Source organism: Saimiri boliviensis, chromosome X (genome assembly GCF_048565385.1).
Source record: "Saimiri boliviensis isolate mSaiBol1 chromosome X, mSaiBol1.pri, whole genome shotgun sequence".
NCBI lineage: Eukaryota > Metazoa > Chordata > Mammalia > Primates > Cebidae > Saimiri > Saimiri boliviensis.
In genome coordinates, this window is record NC_133470.1 from 97,484,990 (window position 1) to 97,506,172 (window position 21,183).

The window sequence follows — 21,183 nt, forward strand, 5'->3', positions numbered from 1 at the left end:
ATAATATGTTGATTGTTTGAAGAAGTAGTAATAAAGGTATTAAAGCATTTGTTGATATTGTTAGTGTCAATATAATCTGTAGTACTTTCCCAACTATTGGCATTAATTGACTTTGTATGCTTACAGCATTGTCAGTCTACTATATGATTTGCAAATCTAATTGGTGTTAAAGATACAGTACCATTTAGTGTTCATATTGGATGAGCTCATTTCTTTCCTGGAAGAAGAATAGCAAGAGATTCTCATAAAGTAAATAAGATCCTCTTCTGCCTTGATAGGGCACAAGTTGGTCTTAATATGAATTAATAATTTTTTGAGTTGTTTCCTTATGTCTCTGGCATAGAGGTTTATTGCATTCTGACATTAGAAGGATTTAGGAATAATTGTAAACTATTTGGCATATATATTCCCATTTCAGTTTAGCAAGTTGATTAAGTGAAGATGTTAATTCTTGTCTTCATTTTTTTTTCTAGAACCTTTGTTTCATTTTGCCACAGTTTTTGTACCAGTTCTTCTGTGGATTCTCACAACAGGTTTGTTTCCCAAGTTATTCATTATAATGTTTACATTTGCTGTTAATAAATTATCCTTATATATTAGATTTATAGAGATTAGAGATGTATGTCTAAAGTAAAAGGATCTCTTGGTTTTGACAACAGCAAATGTTTATGTCTTTGCTTTACTAGTTTTCTTATTGTTACCTTCATTTTGAAATGTTTTTGGTACACCCTGTTAGAGTTGTGATAACATTACAAAGAATATTTTGAAATTTCCCTTTTTATCAATGTATACAATCTGTTTCACAATTCTAAAATGTTATAACTTAATATTTCATTAAATGAAATCGCCCAACTTTGGAGGTTCTCAGGTTAGTTTTATAGAAAATATTAATCTTTAAGCTAGTCGAGAACTGTGATTCCTAGAGAAAGCCTTGGATTACATAAAGCAGCTATAGATGTTTTGTCTTCCATTGTTTTCTGAACGTACATAAGGAATATGCTGTATATTAACTTGATACCTAACTGGTAGGATGGGAAGGCATCTTTATTTTAACAACTGAAATGGATCTGGCATTACTTCTCATGGGAAGTATAGTGAAATACAGGAGCTATAATGCTCAGTAACTCAGAAATTTTTAATTAATCTATGAGAAGTTCAGTGATTTTTGCCAGACTGAGCTACCACATTGCCATAGGTATTAGAGACTGAGTTTCTAAATTTCAAAGGCAAGCTTTGTATACACTTCTGTGAATACAGAGTATACTTATGAATGCATTTATGTATTATTCTTGATTCTTCCTGGTAGGAAGTGATTTTTTTCTAATTCTTTGGCAGTATTTTTTTTTTTTTTTTAATTTTTAGGTTCAGGAGTGCATGGTTTATTATATAGGTAAACTTATGCTACAGGAGTTTGGTGGACAGTTTATTTTGTCACCCAGGTAATAAGCAATGACCCAATACAAAAGAACTTTTTAATCAGTATCTGATAGGTTGCTTTTTGATCCTCTCACCCTCCAACCTGAAGTAGTCTCTGGTGTCTGTTGTTCCCTTCTTTGTGTCCATGTGTTTTCATTGTTTAGCTGCCACTTACAAGTGAGAATATGCTGTATTTGGTTTTCTGTTCCTGTGTTAGTTTGCTTAGGATAATGGCCTCCAGCTCCATCTATGTTGCTGCAAATGGTATGATCTTACTCTTTTTTATGGTCACACAGTATTTCATGGTGTATATGTACCACATTTTCTTTATCCAGTCTACCATTGATGGGCATTTAGGTTGATCACATGTCTTTGATATTATGAGGAGTGCTGCAGTAAATATATATGTGCGTGTGTCTTTATGGTAGAATAATTTATATTCCTTCTGGTATATACCCAATAGTGGGATTGCTGGGTTGAATGGTAATTCTGTTTTAAGGTCTTTGAGGAATCACCACACTGCTCTCCACAATGGCTAAACTAATTTACATTCCCACCAACAGTGTACAAGTGTTCCCTTTTCTCTGCAACCTTGCCAGCATCTGTTATTTTTTGACTTTTTAATGACAGCCATTCTGACTTGTGTGAGATGGTATCTAATTTTTGTTTTGATTTACATTTCTCTAATGATTAGTGATGTTGAGCATTTTTTCATATGCTAGCTGGATGCATGTATGTCTTCTTTTGGAAAGTTTCTGTTCATGTCCTTTGCCCACTTTTCAATGGGGTTGTTTGATTTTTGCTTGTAAATTTATTTAAGTTCTTTATAGATTTTTGCTTGTAAATTTATTTAAGTTCTTCATAGATATTAGACATTTGTCACATTCATCATTTGCAAATGTTTTCTCTCATTTTGTAGGTTTTTTACTCTGGTCAGTTTACTCTATTGATAATCATCTTCTTGTATGCAGAAACTATTTAATTAGGTACCATTTGTCAGTTTTTGTTTTTGTTGCTATTGCTTTCATCATCTTTGCCATGAAATCTTTGCCAGGTCCTATATCCAGACTGGTATATCCTAGGTTGTCTTCCAGGGTGGTTATAGTTTTAGGTTTTACATTTAAGTCTTTAATCCATCTTGAGTTGATTTTTATATATGGCGTAAGGAATGGGTCCACTTTCAATCTTCTGCATATGGCTAGTGAGTTATCCCAGCACCATTTATTGAATAGGGTTTCCTTTCCCCATTGCTTCTTTTTTGTCAGTTGTGTTGAAGATGAGGTGATCATAGATGTGTGGCCTTTTTTCTGGGCTCTCTCTTCTGTTCCATTGGTCTATATGTTTGTTTTTGTACCAGTACCATGCTGTTTTGGTTACTGTAGCCCTGTAATACAGTTTGAAGTCAGGTAATGTCTCCAGCTTTGTTCCTTTTGCTTAGGATTGCCTTGGCTATTTGGGCCCTTTGTTTGGTGCCATATGAATATTAAAGTATTTATTTCTATAATTATACAACTCATCATAATGTAGAATCAGTGGGAGCCCTGGGCTTGTCTTCCTGCAGCTAGACAGTGCTATCTGGGGGTGATGGGAGACAGTGATAGATAATCAGGCAATAGATTCTCGTAAGGAGCACATAAGGTAGATATCTTGCATGCACAGTTCACAATAGGGTTCACACTCCTATGAGTGCCGAATGCCACTGCTGATCTGACAGGATGCACAGCTCAGGGGATAATGCTCATTAGTCCACTGCTATGTGGCCAGTTTCTACAGGCCATGTCCCAATATGGTCTTTTTTTTTTTTTTTTTTTTTGCGGGGTGGAGGGTTGATTGTTTTATTTTACATTTTTGAATTTAAATTGTTTAATATTAAATTAACGTGGCCCTATTAAAAACATTGAAAAATAAAGGAAACAAAGGTACTAAATGCTAACCTATTTCTACGGTTAGTGTATCTTTTTTTACATAATGTATATTCAAATAAATATATACTGTATATGCAGTGTTATAATTCAGCAATGTATTATGAGCATTTATGTGTTATAATAAAACCTTCATAACCACTGTTTTAATAGCTGCATTAAATGCTATTGGTTAAATACATCAAAATGTAAAAAAAAAAATTTATTTCTAAATGTGAAGAATAATTTGATAGGAATAGCATTGATAGGAATAGTAGTTTGATAGGAATAGCATTGAATCTGTAAACTGCTTTGGACAGCATGACCATTTTAACAATATTGATTCTTCCTATCCAAGAGCATGGAATGTTTTTCCATTGTTTGTGTCATCTCTGATTTCTATGAGCAGTGTTTTGTAGTTCTCATTGTAAAGATCTTTCACCTCACTGGTTAGCTGTACTCCTAGGCATTTCACTATTTTTGTGGCTATCGTGAATGGGATTATGTTACTGATTTGGCTCTCAGCTTGGACGTTGTTGGTGTATGATTGCTATTGATTGTTGTACATTGATTTCATACCCTGAAACTTTGCTGAAGTTACCAGGTCAAGGAGCTTTTGGGCCAAGGCTATGAAGTTTTCTAGGTATTGAATCGTATTATCTGCAAAGAGAGATAGTTTGACTTCTGTTTTCCTATTTGCATGCCTTTTATTTCTTTCTCTTGCCTGATTGCTCTGGCTAGGACTTCCAGTACTATGTTAAATATGAGTGGGGAGAGAGGGCATTCTTGTCTTCTTCCGGGTTTTGAGGGAATGCTTCCAGCTTTTGCTTGTTAAGTGTGATGTTGGTTATGGATTTTTCTTAGATGGCCCTTACTATTTTGAAGAATGTTCCTTCAATGCCTAGTTTGTTGAGAGTTTTTAACATGATGAATTTTACTGAAAACTTTTTCTGCATCTATTGAGATGATCATGTGGTTTTTGTTTTTAGTTCTGTTTCTGTAATAAATCACATTTATTGATTTGCATATATTGAACCAACCTTAGATTCTAGTGATAAAGCCTGATTGATCATGGTGGATTAGCTTTGTGATGTGCTGCTGGATTCAGTTTGCTAGTATTTTGTTGAGTATTTTTGCATCTATCTTCATCAAGGATATTGGCCTGAAGTTTTCTTTTTTTGTTGTTGTTGTGTCTGTGCCAAGGTTTTCGTATCAGAATGATGCTGGCCTCATAGAATGATTTAGTGAGAAAACCTTCCTCCTCAATTTTTTGGAATAGTTTCAGTAGGAATGCTACCAGATCATCTTTACACATCTGGTAGAATTTGGCTGTGACTCCATCTGGTCCTGGGCTTTTTTTTTTTTTTTTTTTGGTTGGGAGACTTTTTATTACCATTCAGTTTTGGAAGTCATTATTGGTCTTTTCAAGTATTCAGGAAGTCCCTGGTTTTCTGACTAGTTCAGTCTTGGGAAGTTGCATATGACCAGAAATTTAACCATTTCTTGTAGGTTTTCTAGTTTGTCTGCATACAAATGTTCATAGTAGTCTCTGAGGGTTTTTTTGTATTTCTTTTGTGCCAGTGGCATCATCTGCTTTGTCATTTGTGATTGTGTTTATTTGAATGTTTTTTTTTATGAGTCTAGCTAGTGGTCTATATATATTATTAAACTTTTTCAAATAACCATCTCCTGGATTTCAGGATCTTTTGTATGGTTTTTTTGTATCTCAGTTTCCTTCAATTCAGCTCTGATTGTGGTTATTTCTTGTCTTCTTCTAGCTTTCGGGTTGATTTGCTCTTGTTTCTCTAGTTCTTCTAGTTGTGATGTTAGGTTGTCAATTTGATCTCTTTCTTTTTTTGTCCTTTGAGAGGGAGTCTCACTCTGCCACCCAGGCTGGAGTGCAGTGGCACAGTCTTGGCTCACTGCCTTCTCTGCCTCCTGGGTTTAAGAGATTTTCCTCCTTCAGCCTCCTGAGTAGCTGAGATTACAGGTGCCCATCACTACACCTGGCTAATTTTTATATTTTAGTAGAGATAGGGTTTCACCGTGTTTGTCAGTCTGGTCTTGAAATCCTGACCTCAAAGGATCTCTCTGCTTTGGCCTCCCAAAGTGCTGGGATTACAGGCTTGAGCCACCGCACCTGGCCCTCTTTTTAACTTTTTGATGTGGGTATTTAGTGCTATAAATTTTCCTCTTAACACTTTCTTAGCTGTGTCCCAGAGATTCTGGTATGTTGTATCTTTGTTCTCATTAGTTTTAAAGAAATTCTTGTTTTTCACCTTAATTTCATTATTTATCCAAAAATCATTCAGGAGCAGGTTGTTTAATTTTCATGTTGTTATATGGTTTTGAGTGATTTTTCTTAGTATTAATTTCTATCACACTGTGGTTTGAGAGTATGGTTGGTGTAATTTTTGTTTTTTTGAATTTGCTGTGGATTGTTATGTCCAATTGTGTGATTGATTTTAGGGTATGTACCATGTGGCAATAAGAAGAATGTATATTCTGTTGTTTGGAGAGGGAATAGAGAGTTCTGTAGATATCTATTAGGTCCATTTGGTCATATGTTGAGTTCAGGGCCTGAATATCTTTGTTAACTTTTGGCCTCAGTGATCTGTCTCATACTGTCAGTAGGGTGTTAAAGTCTCTTTGGCAGTATTTTTAAGAGAATACATTCTTCTCAATGGAAATGACTGTTCTCTTTCTCTTGAATTTGCCTCTTCACTGTTTGATATGCTGTCTCTTACTTCAGTGCCATGTCATTAGCCCAGTAGTGCCAGTTATAAACAGCTCACATTATGAATTAAGCATCTTTCAGTTTTTGGAAGTGCCATCAACCTTCTTGTATTCAAAATTAATAGTATTAGAGAGTTTTGTAAATTCTGATCAATCTGTTTTTCTTGGACATTCAAATTGCTATTGAGCAAAATGTTGCTAATTCCTTACTTTCTTGGATGAATCTAAGTATTAAAAAGCTATTTGAAATTCTCTTAACTAATATGTAGCAGTATACTAAAGATGAGTTGGCTTGTTCTGGTGGAAATACAGTTTTTTCATTTTGAAAGGAGTCTGTTGCTTTGTTATTCTTTTAAAACATGTTTACCAAGCACAAGTTATAGGGCAAAAATGACTTATTTCTTATAAAGCCATCTGAGATTCAAACCATGGATTGTCTTCAGTCTGCTTAGATTACCCTAACTGCTTATGGTTCCATAGGAGTTGATGTTTGGCTCCTCTATTGCTCAACTGGTAGGTTCATTTATTTTTTTTTCCAACCATTTCTTGATTGCCTACTTTATGCCAGGTTACATGGTGAGGCTATAGCAATGATCAAAACAAGCTTCCTTGCTCTCATGAAACTTGTAGTGTGTAGTGATAGGGTGAAAGATAACAATCAAATACATTATGTTGAGTACTGATATATGCTATGTTGGAAAAAAGAAAGCATTATAAAGTGATGGAGTGTGACTGGGAGAGAGGGCTGCTGTTTTAGAGATCTGGAAAGGTCTCTCTGATGAGGTGACATTTGGGCAGAGACCTGAAGGAGGTAAGAGAAGGAACTACGTGGATGTCTTAAAGGAAAAATATACCAGGTAAAAGGAAGGTAAAAGTGTACTAGGAGAGTTCAAGAGGTAATGTGATATGCAAAATCTTTATTTTTGATTTTGGTCTTGTGCTAGTGCTTAATGTAGCAACCTTTTATTGCAAATATCTTTGGAGTACCTATGGGTAGTCAGCCTTTTTCAGTCCAGAAGCACATTAGGCATTCTCTGAAACTTGCAAAGAGGACTATGAAGAGTGTAGATATGGACCAGGATTCAGATTCTTTACCAAAAAAGAGCTTCCCTTTCTTTAGCAATACTAGGATAGATTTTTTTTTTTTAATGAAAAGAAAACATTGTAACAGGTTTCATAAAAAACAGTATTATCAACTAAACCTGTTTGTTTTGGGGACATACTAATTATGTACCTAAGAATTACAATTATCCGTCATGTGATTTTAAAGTACCATAGTGAAATAAAAGTAGGTTGATGCTTCTTTTGTTTGAATGAAATTCAAGACTAAATTACACACTAGTCAATCTGAATTGTATTTTTTTTTAATTTACTCATTAGTGAAAATGAGTAGTTTTCAAAGGAAGTGTAGTGTTATATGCCACAGACTAGTCCTCTCCTTTGAAAATAAAAAGGAATGCAACACCTTTTTTGTACTTTTTAATTCAGCGGAATATCTTTACTGAGCTTAAATCTTTGTTTATAGAAAATATGTTGAAAGTATCTTTCAACTTCATGGAGAATGTTGCATCCATTATCATTTGCCTTGTCTCTCCTGCTGCCAGAGTTGTTGTACCCTCCTCTGGGCTTCCCCAGCTCCTTGTGCACCTCTCATTCTGCCTCTCCATCTAGAATTTGACCTCTTTGGTGGACAGGGAATAAGTCATCTCTGTCCCTAGTACTTGTCATTTAGTAGACACTCAGTAAATGTCCTGCAGTCAATTAGTGAAGTAACTAATGCACTATTCAAGTCATTCCCAGCCTTTTAGAGTCAATCTCCATTATGATAGTAATTATTTTTCATAGCCATTGATTGAAAATACATTATTTTGTTAATTTGTGTCATAGTTAAATGCATTTTATTAAAGAAGGGACATTTATACATGTGAAAAACACATAGAAGTATGGGGAATTATTTATTCAGGCCACAGAAAATGTTTGTATGACAGTCTTTAGCACTGTGTAAATACTGACGTAAATACTTTTGTCAGAATGAGGTTCATAGAATAAATTTTTTCAATAAAGGAAGATTTATAATATCAGAGCAGGCCTTTAGAAATGTTACAGCTTTCTATGTGTACTCATTTATTTATTCATCTAGTATTAATTGAATGCTTTTTGTATACCAGGTTCTGTTATAGGAGCTTAAGATTCTCCAAGTTCTCCAGTCAAAGACCACCAGGACCACACTTGGAGTTGATTAAATTAAGTTTATTTCTTAGGGAGGAATAACACACGCCATGAGGAACTGTAGGGCTTCTCAGGAAGACCATGTTAGAAAATACACAATTTGGACTTGAAAATACTAACCAAAAATACGTAAAATGTTAACCAAAACAATTGTGACATAGGCTGGCTGCTGCCTATATTTAGTTTCTCTAAGGATTCTTCACTTATGCTTAATGGTCTTTGCTGAAGTAACTCCTGAATAACTAGTTTTAGCTACTAAATAATCTTTTGAAAAGTTATTAATGTCTATTAGAAACACAGCTTATAGCGTGTGAAAATTCTAAATTAGATTCTGTTAAAGGGGAGATATATTAGTGTGACACATCACAATATGTTAGATTCTTTTTTGTAGTTACTAGGCAGTTATCTTATTTACAGTTTCCTTTGCCACCACCAAAAGCATGACAGAAAACTTTCTTATTTTAGCTAGTAAGTTTTCCACATACATAAATATCATCTTGTAGATGACTGTCATATGAAATTTCTTTCTTTCCTCTGTTTTCTGTTATAGCCACTGTATGATGCTGCTTACCTTACAATGTATAATATCTGCTTCACATCCCTGCCCATCCTGGCCTATAGTCTACTGGAACAGCACATCAACGTTGACACCCTGACCTCAGATCCCCGATTGTATATGTAAGTTAAATATTTAGTTAAAACCCCCTAAGACTTTCAAAGTTGTGGTTTTCATTTCATCTGCAGGTGAGAAGAACACAGAACTATGTACTTGGTTTTTGGTTTGATTATGTGGTTCTGTTTGGAATTTTTAGCTATTGAAAATGACAACAGGAAAATGACTTATTTCCTAGGTGTGGGTTCTGTACTTGAATCTGTGTGAAACATTTAGTTCAGAGTCACTCATTTCTAAAACTTAAACCTACAATGTCATAATGTTCTGGTGTCTCATGGGAAGATATGATACTTTAACTCCAAAGAAAAAAAGCATACACAAAGATCTTCTGTAGTTTAGAATATTGATTCCTACTTGTTGCAGATTGCATGATGAAGTTATATTACCCTTTCTCATGTAGACTGCACCTACAGCATTAGCCGCCCCAACCCCACCTTTGTTAACCCCATTCTAAAACTCTTTTGTTGAAGAAAATAATGAACTCATAAGCCACTGTATTCATTTTATGTCAGCTGAAATAGATGCTTTTCTCTGTGGAAGGGGGACTTAGCACTAGCCCCAGTTGCTTAACTTATGATTTAATTGGATTTTTAGATTATAGCCTACAGCTGAGGATAAAGATGTTAATTTACAGCAGATTGTAAGCATTGCTAAATAGTAGGTAGCAAGTGCAATAGAGAGGTTTGGATGATTTATTTGTATGAAATGAAGATGCACAAATTTAAGGGATTTTTTTTTAAACCAGCATGACTCATAAAAGTTAAATTTAGCAATTGTTAGAATTATACAGAATTATAAAATTTATCATTTTAAAGGTCTTTATTAAGGAAAATTTCAGACATACATAAAAGTAGAGAGAATGCTATTTATATAATGAATGAATGTAAATAGTTGTCGAACCACTCAGTTTGTCTTAACCACTCAGCTTCAACAACTCTCCATTCCTTGACATTCCTGTTCGACTAATAACCCTATCTGCTCTATCAAAGGCTTATTTTGAAGCAAATCTCAAACATTATATAAAACAGTTATTTCACTATGCATCTTTTAAAGATAAGGACTTTTAAAGATGATAATACCCTATCACTTAACAAGTTCTTAATATCAAATATCCAGGCAGTGTTCACATTTCTCCAGTAGACTCACTTTTTTTCATAGCATGCTTATTTGAATCAGGATCGAAAAAAAGTCCACACATTGCAATTGGTTTATATACTTTCTGAGTCTCTTTTAATCTGTAAGTTATCCCTACAATTTATTTGTGGACAAAACCCGATTGTTTATTTTGTAAAATTTCTCCCAGTCTAGAGTTAGCTGATTATATCCTCACTGTGTTTACATGTTCTGCTGATCCCTGTATTTGTTGTAAATGCATAATTAGATCTAGAGGAGAATCATTAGAACTTTGGTAGAAATCTTACAAGCATCAGCTCCTGCTGTTCTCTTTTTGAAAATGAAGAACCAGGGCTCAGAAATGACTTACCTAAGGACACAGGATACAACCAGATGCAAAATGAAGATCAGAATTCAGTCCCCTTTCCAGTGCTTTTTCCAGCAGGCCAGTGGTTTTAAAACGTTGTTTTAACTACAGTTGTTTCCAGACAACTTCTAAAGTGAAGCCCAATAGTGCAGTTGTTCTGGTGAAGTGGGATTTGAGGGGTAATAGGCAGAATTCCTACCATACAGTCCCACCAAGAGCTCAGACTAACACATGGGATGAAATCCTCTGCCACTTAACCATGTGACCTTATGCAGGTTGCTTGACTGTAGTGTGTCTGTTTCATCTCAGTAATATATGGGCAACAGTAGCACCTAATCATAATGGTTTTGTGAGGAATAAATGAGTCACTATATACAAAATAACTAAAGAAACAGTGCCTGACAAGTTTACAAGCAACGATAGCTATTCATCTTATTATCTAACACCCTCCTCCAGCCTTCAGGGCTGTGCTGAGCATTTGTATAAATTAAGAATGTCAAAAATCTGCAAAAAACTGTTGAGTACAAAATATCATAAGGGTTTCCATAAAGTTTTAGTGACTGTGCTTTAGGTGTAGGTCATGATTTATTGAATTTTGCATAGACTTGCCACACCTGAGGCAAAAATAAAGTCCATGGCATACCTATTGCCCAGCCCAAAGTGCCACTTTCCTCTTTGACCTCATGCTTGTAAGTAGTGAATGCCTTCTCTGACAAGACATTGCTCTTGGCCTGTCACCAGACTCTAGATTGCTTCATTACTCTGACTATTCTTTTGTGAACATGAAGCCCTGGTCTTCCTCTATGGCTCTCTGTACAGCATGCCACTTAATATTAGCAGTGGCATTGTGTAGCATATTATAGATTTTACCTTTGGTGATTTAGTAACTTTGATATTTCCAAACACTTTGATGTGAAACAAAACATAATTGGATGTTTTAATATTTTTAAGAAAAACGTAAAAAACTGGTTTTTCTATAGAGGGAGCAGGTGTAATTTGTTTCTTCTACAGTGTTAAAAGGCAAAAGAAAGGGTTCTGGTATACCTGCTGCCTACCATAATATGGAGGTGCTCAGGCCCGTGCTGCTCATCGACCTCTCCCCAGATCTTGATTCTCTCTCATGCTCTCTTTCATGTTGATTGCCCCATTCTTGAGTTTTTGACAGTTTCTTCATTCGAGGGCAGCTAGAAAGCCTGACCTATAATTCAACGTATCATGTTTCTCCTGCTCTTTTTTCCCACTGAATGTGATGTAACTCCTGTCGATGGTCTGTAAAGACAGGGACCACTTCCTGCTTTTGCCCTTTCTTCCTCAGCCCAAGTTAGTGACTGTCAAAAGCCACATTGGCTGGCAGTTGTTGGGCAGTGCCTGCAAGGATCTTTATGGAGGTGCCTTCCCTTTGGCTCCTAGTTGTCTTGGAAACATGACTTACTGGCTGTAGGGAGAGCTTGTTTCTGGGAAGCAGCTACCTCTTTCTGCCATTTTTCAAGGACAGACAGCATACCCTGAATTACAGATCGCTGCATGCACCTGGAAATCCTAGTAGATAAAAGTTTCGTAATTGCCATGTGTTCAGGAAACCCCACAGTACTGAATACCGACTCAACAAGGATCAGTTGTGTTTACATTACAAAGGTGTTTCTTACTTGATACAGCCCAGTAACATTCTTGGTGGTGTTAGAAACAAGTATGTTATTTGAGTAATTCGATATCATTTATTAAATGTTAAGAGCAATTTGAAATAGAATCCAAAAGAAACACATGCACAGACCCATCTTTTTCTGCAGCTCTGCTCCATTAGAATTAGTAGCCTTATTTAGTATTCTGACTTGTGCTGTTTTTGACAGATTTAAACTTAATCTGTCCACCTGCCATTTATCAGAGTATCATTATAAAACTCCAAACATGTTATTTGACTTGATGGAAAAATATAAAGGGCACCATAAGACCTAAAAAAAAAAAGGTTAAATTACCAGGAATAAATCTTGATTAAAAGAAATATCTTAATTGTTCTTGGAAAGCTTGGTAGCTTGATTGAGAACATATGCTCTGAAGTCTAGTCAATCCAAGATTGTATATTAGCTCTGTCTCTACCAAGTGAACTTTGGCATTGCTACTACACTAGTGGTTCCCAAACTATACTGCACATTGAAATCAGCTGGGGAGCTTTAAAAATATCCTGACCTCCATGTTACACCTTATGCCAATTAAATCAGAATGAAGATGGGAGCCAGGCATTAGTAGTTTTTTTTTTTTTTTTTTTTTTTTTGAGACGGAGTTTCACTCTTGTTACCCAGGCTGGAGTGCAATGGCGCGATCTCGGCTCACCGCAACCTCCGCCTCCTGGGTTCAGGCAATTCTCCTGTCTCAGCCTCCTGAGTAGCTGGGATTACAGGCACGCGCCACCATGCCCAGCTAATTTTTAGTATTTTTAGTAGAGACGGGGTTTCACCGTGTTGACCAGGATGGTCTCGATCTCTTGACCTCGTGATCCACCCACCTCGGCCTCCCAAAGTGCTGGTATTATAGGTGTGAGCCACTGCACCCGGCCGGCATTAGTAGTTTTTAACGATCCTCAGGGGATTCCAAAGTGCATCAAAGTTTGGGAACCATTGTGTTAAACCTTTCTGAGGCTCCTTATTATTTGTAAATCTGAGTGCTAATAATACCTATCTCATGTAGTTTTTATGTGGATAAAAATAGTTGATGTCTGTAAAACTCTTAGCCCAATTCCTGGCATATAAGTACCATTAATCGAAGGGAATTATTGATGTTATTGTTGTAAGCAGCCAAAAATTTAGAAGAGTTTAGAGAGTTTATTCCAGTGGCTGAGTCAGGAGATGACTGCATGAAGGTCAGCCTTTGGCTCAGTCTGACCCTTTACCAAAAATCTGTCAGGCCATTAAGGATAGCCCCCTACATTATAGCAGGGTCAAACCCCATGCCCACCTTTGACATTTTGACATTTCACTGTATGTTTCAATGAAAAGTTTCACTAATGTTTTTTTCCCCCATTTCTCAATAGGAAAATTTCCGGCAATGCCATGCTACAGTTGAGCCCCTTCTTATATTGGACATTTCTGGCTGCCTTTGAAGGGACAGTGTTCTTCTTTGGGACTTACTTTCTTTTTCAGACTGCATCCCTAGAAGAAAATGGAAAGGTAAAAAGAGCCTGTCATTACATCTTTTGGTATTATAAGCATGGCTTACCTTTTTCCCACAGGCACTGGATCTGTCATATACATACTCTAGCGGTAATCATTTTACAAACTTTTTCTGAAGATACAGTAGTTAGTTCTCACAGCTTCTTTAGAACAGTAGAAGTGAAATAAGAAATCACTTTCTGTGTGCATGGCTAACTAGAGAGCTTATCTGCAAACTTTCTGGAACCTTAACTTGGCTGTAATTTTTACTAGATTAACAGAGTTCTTGGGACTTCAGACTCCTGCTCTTTGACGTGAAAAAGATTTTTCCCATTTTAAAGTAAAGCCTGGCCACACTCAGTTCTTATTCACGGTGGCCTTCCATGCTTGGAGCTAAAGTGGGTAGCTGCCATATATTTGGAGTGTTTGCCCAATAGGTGAAGAGGGGAATTCTCTTCTCTCCTTCCTTCTCTTCCCAATGGAAGCACAGTATTCTCCAGAAAGGCTACTCTGGTCCTGCCAGTGTCTTCCCAGCTCATGACTATCTCATTCAGCAGCTGTGCTGGGGTAATTTTGCCCTGTCTATACTCTAGGAGAAAATCAGTGATGAGGAACGGGTGAGGCCTTCCTCCTGCAACCACACAATAGGAAACCAAAAACACTACCTTGCATACTGCTTTCGTTATGTTCTCCTTTGCTGTTTCTGAGATTCTTCATTTATGGTTGTTCATTCTTTATAATCATTATGTGAAGCAAAGCTAAGGTTCAAAAGGAATTTACTGAGTACATTATGTCCTGTTACAGAAAAATAGGTTCAGTGAATTTGAATGGTACTTTAAAATTAGGCACTGCAATCAAAACATCTCTAATTTGGACAAAAATTAGTTTAGTATGAATCCATGAAAATTATTAATCACAAAGTACTTGTTGGGGAAACACAGATCTACTTTAAAGTAGTCACATGCAGCACTTGCCAAAGAGAGTGTCCTGCCAAATCCTGTGAGCCCTTGGGAAAATCACATCAGTTTTCCAGGTCAGCTTTGCCCACCAGTAGGAAGAATTGATTTGATTTGATGATTTTCTGGCCTCTTCAGGTTTATAACTGATTGTGCAAATTCACTTTTTATTTTGGTTTTATTTGGCAGACAGATTTTATATGGCTGGCTACTGCTTAAAAGGAGTTTGCCCCAAAGTAGCAGATACTCTCCTACAGTTGATATGATTCATTTGCTCAGCAAACTTTCCAGGTGGTGCCTGAGAACATCGACTCAGCATCTGTTTAATTCGTTACCCATTTTGAGTTCACAAAGTCCAAATTAATAAGGTTTTACTATATATGTCACCATCCCTCTAAATGTTTGCTAAAATTGCAGTAAGTATATGAATTACTATTAGCAAGAAAAAAAAAACACTCATGTATGATTTGAGTAAATCCTTTTTTTGCTTCTATTAATCTTAATTTTTGTTTTTATTTTTTTGAAAACCTTTTACATGTCATTTTCTGTTTTAATGTTATGCATTCAGATCTTTACAACATTTGGTAAGCATATGTGCCATTCATTACCATCATTTGGATTTATACATGGTATCTGCTTTTCTTTGATGTGCACATACTGACAGCTCTTGTATTTACAACCAAAAAAAAAGACTCATTTAAAAAAATGTAAATTCATTTGTCTACAAATTATTGCTCATTTGAAAGGTTTAGTTCTGTATTGTAGGAAAACCCCGTATCAAATTCTTCAGAGACATGAATCATTCAAATGACTTATTTTGATGAACATTGCTGTTAGTAGAGTATTTACTTTCTTTGGCCTTTGTCACACCAGCAAGTTCCCTGTTTAATGCTGCTTGGAGTAATAGAAGTAAACCCTGCCAACCACAGGTGGGGCGTATCTATTCGTGAAAATTTAGAATCACAGGAAAATCTGGCACTGTGGCCTGATCTTATTGACTAGCTGTTTCCTTAAACAATTCATACAAAAATCTTTGGCAGTTACACACAAGATTAAACTTGGCTTTTTTTTTTTTAATAAAAAAATACTAAGATAATACTTGCATATACATGGTACATGTAATTATTAAATGTTTTTCAGGTATACGGAAACTGGACTTTCGGAACCATAGTTTTTACGGTCTTAGTATTCACTGTAACTCTGAAGGTTAGATTTTTACTTATTCACATATATTTAACACTGTTTCTGTAATACTTTCTTGTCTTATCCCAATATACCATTTCTTTGTCTCCTAAGCTTTATTTTTGTTATGGGTTGTTATTAAAGTCTTTGTCATCATACTTACTAAAATGTGTATGATGTTAGGGATTTGGGTATTTGTATACTATTTTTAATTAATTTTTTTTCCAGTATATTGTCATCTTTATTTTGTTTTACTTTTAAAAATTCAAATATCATACTTACGGTGAAAATCTGTTTCTTTACTGCTATTTTAAGTGGCATATAAACAGGTTGTAGGTGAGAGAGAGTGTGTGTGCTTGCGTGCGTGCATGTGTGTGTTTGTGTTTTTATGTTAAGTACTTGAATCTTCTAAAAATTATACATCTGTTTAAGAACCCCAGGCCTAAAATAGGCATATATGAGAAAGATAGATGTGAAAAAGGGCTTGATAGTAGTAACATTTAATAAAATGTATTCATCATTGATGGCCAGATGTGGTGGCTCATGCCTATAATCCCAGCACTCTGGGAGACCAAGGCGGGCAGATCACTTGAGGCCAGGAGTTCAAGACTAGCCTGGGCAACACAGTGAAACCCTGTCTCTATATGTATTTTTTAAATTTAAAAATAAATGTAGAAAAATAAAAAAATGTATAAATTGAATTCATCACTAAAATTTACCCATGTTAGTGATAAAGTGCCTACGAATGTAATGCAGGTAAACAAAAGAACGGTAATTTTGGCAAAATTATTGGCACTGACATACAGACGTGATAATGCTGTGAAACCTCACTGATTGCTACCCTTGATGCCCATGATTTGGGAGTCTCTTATAGTTGAAATTATTTTTATCGTCAAATTATTTTTATCATTCCAATAATAAACACCTCACATGGGGTCCATGAGTAAATACCTTTAAATGAATTCCAGCATGCCCAGGGGTTAGAACCAGAATTCAGAAATTGTCAAAGGATCTCTCTCAACTTTCCCTCTAAATTTTTTTTCATGGTTTATTTCTCATACCAGATAGAGCTAACATATATTTGGTTTATTCATCTATTTCAGTAATATTTTAGGACCTTAAAAGGACATATTACAGTTCATCTCAGTATAGCCACTTACTAGCTGTGTGTCCTTGGGCAAGTGACTTTAACCTCTCTGTGCCTCGGTTTCCTCTTCTATAAAATTGAGATAAAAGTAACACCTATCCTTCTTAGGGTTTTCTGAGGAGTCAATTAGCAAATACATATTAAACACTTAGGATGGTGCTCATTACAATAAGTGCTAGTTTTCAGTTTTTATATCTCACAGTATCACAATTTGAAATGGGTGCCTTCCACCTCCTTTTTTCCCCTGTCTTGCGTATAGCCTAAGGGCCTCCAAATGGCCTTCACAGTGTTTTTCCAGTGTATCTCAAAGACTTACACCCCCTTCTCTTTGGATGAATAGTAGTATTATCTTTGGATTCATATTAGTATTTTCCCTAGCAAGCAGAAGAGTAGCAATTCAAGACTGAGCTACATTAACAATGTTATCAACATCCTGTTTATAAATGAGAAACTATAACAGAGAGCTGATGTCCTTGGTGTCACAGCAAGTAACAAAACTAAGAAACCATATCCTCTATAAAAATTAACTACTCTGGGTATTAGCTCATGTGACCTAGAAGTTTTAAGCAAGTGCAATAGACCATACTTTTGTCTTTAGATCACATTTTGAAAACCCAAATGCCACAATCTGAAAACATGATTATTCCTGCAGGAATGTGAAGAGATTAAAATCTAACTGAGTATTTTATTAATTTAATGGAATAGATACAGGTTTTGGAATTGGAAAGATACACTACATAGTCAAACCCATGATTCATTGCTATATGATGTTAGGTGTATAGAGCCTTTGTATTTAGTGGCTTTTGTCTGTCGTGTTTGAGCTTTCATAATACATTTGAAAATTTTGTAGTTTGTCTGCCCTTCCTAGGAATGCATTCCATCTCCTACGTACGCATTCCATCTCCTACTTCTTTTCAGCATATCTGCCTCCACCAGCTAGGTCTCCTTTTGCCATCATCTTCCTGGCTGCTATTGCATAAGGACTTGGAATTTGGGCCTCCTAGATATTACCATCACTTCATTCCTTATCCATTGCCCACTACGAGATATCTGCAGTCCTATATCTACTAGCTACTTAGCCTGATCACACCTCCAACCTGTATTCCAGAGTTTAGAGGCCTTAGGGCAGAGCTCAACTTTCTTACCCTTGTTCTTTGAAAAATGTAGATTCTGTTTAGTTTCACTCTCCTCTGGATCCCTGGCCCAAGCTAGATCCTCCCATAGGTATCATTGTGTGTACTAGTTTTCAGATACTGTAGCATATTGCCTGGTGCAATTTGTAACCATAATGAAATCTTTTGTGTTGTATCTTTTCAGCTTGCCTTGGATACCCGATTCTGGACATGGATAAATCACTTTGTGATTTGGGGTTCTTTAGCCTTCTATCTATTTTTCTCATTCTTCTGGGGAGGAATTATTTGGTAAGTAATTGTACATGTGTGAGCAGTGTACACTATATATATAAGCATTCATTATACTTTTCAAGTTTTGATTATATAAGATGGCAGAGCTTTAATATTAATGGACTAAAGGTTACTTGTTAGCTGGTAATGCTACTAATTTCAGGTAAGATTTTTAAATACCAGTATATACACTACATGAATCACTCAGAAGACCTCCCTTTCGTAACCCCTGTCCAACTCTTTCTGTTTGAAGATGTGTAAACATCTCTCCAGTGAAACTAGTTTTTAGCATACCTCTCATGATTTTCAGAGGAAATACTCATCCTGTGAAGTTTTTACCTGATATATTCGCCAACAGATACATTATTGTCCATTTGGACCCTGTTTTCTCTTTATAGTATATAACTGTCATTCATGTTACTACAGGTATGCCCAAGGTATAGGATATATACTACTTAATACTCAGAGGGTTGTATTTTGAAATCACCATCTCACTGTTTTGGTGGGGGTGGGAAGATGTAGAAAGGCAGACTCTGCAGCTTGTCCTTAAAGTTCATTTAGTTCATCTTGGTTCAACAGATGTTTGTTCAGAATCAGTTTTGTGCTTGGGACTCTATGGGATAGAGAGATGACTAGACTGTACTCAAGGAGAGTAGAGTCCATTGAGGGACACACAAGCTGTGATTGGGGAAATTATATATTTGCATTTCCTTTCTTTACTCCCCAAAACCTATATTTTGTTTTTAAATGTTAAGAGTTTTTCTTTTTTAGTCATGGCTGCCTAAGAGTTTAGACAAGGATGCCAGCAGTAGAGAGCATAGCCAGAGCCAGCCACAGGATAAGATTTCAGGAGTACATATTTTCAGAGCAAGCCACAGGATAAGATTTCAGGAGTACATATTTTCATTGCTTTGAGCAAAATCTTACATACAAAATATTTCTGTTTTATTACACAAATGTGAGGCCTATGTTTATGTCCCTTGAGTCTTTAGAAGAAACTTACTATTTTGAAAAGCTTTTCAAAAATAAAAACCTTAAGAAATAAAAATATGAGAAACCTACTCATTTATGGAAGTACCAGCTTTAAAAAGTATAATTACAGCATATATTTGGTACCTCTATAGGTAATTGAGAGCACTGAAGCTGAAAGAAGTCTCTATTTTCTTGAATAATATACAAATAAATTAAAGTTGATTAAGAACATACCATATACAATTGTATGTCTGCCCAGAGTACTGTAATTCTGTCTATGAATCTATGTAATCAGCATTTGAACTAATTATGCAAAATTTCTACAAGAATAAAATGTTTCTAGCAAACTCATTTCCAACTCTTTCCAGTCTATTCCTTATTGATGAAAATAAATCCATTAAATGATTAAGATATTGTCACACCTGTTTCTATTCATTAGTGATGCTACATATGAAATGTTAATCTATTTTTTATTTTATTGCCTGAAGTATTATTGTTAAGTAGAGTTGAGTTGAGCCACTACATGAATATAAACTTATAAAGCAACCAGTAAAATGTGACTGGAAACAATGTGAAACTTCAGCTGAATGTGGTCACAGTTAATTTATCTGGACATGTTCTACCCTGAGGCATTGAGTCACACCCCTCTTTGGGGTTGGGTAGTGAAAATGATGACTTCCCAGCTCCAAATCACAGCCAGAAATAATAGTGTTTGTTTTTTACTGCCCTACAAAACTCCATAGATGACATGGAGGTTAAGAAAAAATACTGGAGACATTAGTCAGATGGTATGATGCAAAGGAACAACCTGTGACTAGCTACCAGTTGTTACCTGGGCCCCTGTTATGGCTCAGTTAACTGCCTAGAACATTATTCAAGGTGATCTTCAGAATTCAAGTGAGGTAGTCCTGCAGAAGGCTTTTCTGTGTGGCAGACATTTCCCAGAAAGCTTTTGTAGCCCAGGCCTCATAAATTTTTTCACCTCCCTGTTCTTTTATTCCACAATCTAGTTTTCATATAAGTAGAGCCACAAACTCAGTTTTATCATGTTACATAAGAGTACATGGACATTAATTTTTAAATGAGAAATCAAATTATCCTCAGCAAGCATGATGTGTCATCTTATAAACAGGAACCACAGTTATCTACCTATAGTTCTTAATCCTAGGGCAATCTGTTGTGCATCCTGTCCTTAAGCAGCAACTTCTTCCCCCTCACCTTTGAACAACAATAGCTTCACCTAGTGAGGCTCTCTGTGGTTCAGCTCAGACAAAAGGGAAGGGAAACAGGCCGTGCTTCTCAATGGCCACTTAACAATGAAGTGGATGACTTGGAATGAAATCTAACTTCAGAATAAGAGTTCCTCCTGGATTTCTGGATTCTAAGGCTTAATGTCCAATTAGCAATATTCTACTATGTATCAACCTATTTGGCACACACTGTTAATATATATTTGTAGATGACAGTGGTAGATTCCTTCCATTTGAAAGAGATGATAAACTTTTACTGTCCTTTTTATATTTACATAGTGTTTTTATTGAGGGAGAGTTATAAAAATGTCTTAAATTTCTGAATACAGAACACAAACCCATCTCCATCTTAATAAAACAGCTGAGGAAATAAAATGCTTGTCAGGATAAAAATGAACCATCATTTCTCTTGAATGCTTTTGAAATACCAGCATTTTCGAATGCACATAAATAGTCACCAGTTGACAGCTTTAGAGTTGATTGCCTGATTGTTTTCAAGTCAAATGCATTTTATTATCTTTTTTCTCCTTTGATTATCATTCTTTTTTTTTTTTTTTTTTCAAACATTTGGTAACTGAAATTTGTTTACTACTTTTGGGATATTCTAGAGAAAATTATTAATATGTGTAGGGAAGATTCTTTTAAATACAAACAATATTTCAATTAAACTTCTACTTCATATGACAGGATTTGAT

The 21,183-nt window shown here is 35.7% G+C and overlaps 1 protein-coding gene across 10 annotated transcripts in view; it reads left to right on the forward strand.

Annotated features, from left to right (window-relative positions):
* ATP11C (ATPase phospholipid transporting 11C (ATP11C blood group)) overlaps positions 1–21,183 on the forward strand; it is a 204,260-nt gene that overhangs the window by 171,103 nt on the left and 11,974 nt on the right. For all 10 annotated transcript variants that reach the window (XM_039464105.2, XM_074391506.1, XM_039464106.2 and 7 more), the window contains 5 exons: positions 474–533; positions 8,833–8,960; positions 13,461–13,596; positions 15,675–15,740; positions 18,181–18,284. In XM_039464105.2, the coding sequence (XP_039320039.1) occupies positions 474–533; positions 8,833–8,960; positions 13,461–13,596; positions 15,675–15,740; positions 18,181–18,284 (494 nt within the window). The remainder of the gene's footprint in view (positions 1–473; positions 534–8,832; positions 8,961–13,460; positions 13,597–15,674; positions 15,741–18,180; positions 18,285–21,183) is intronic.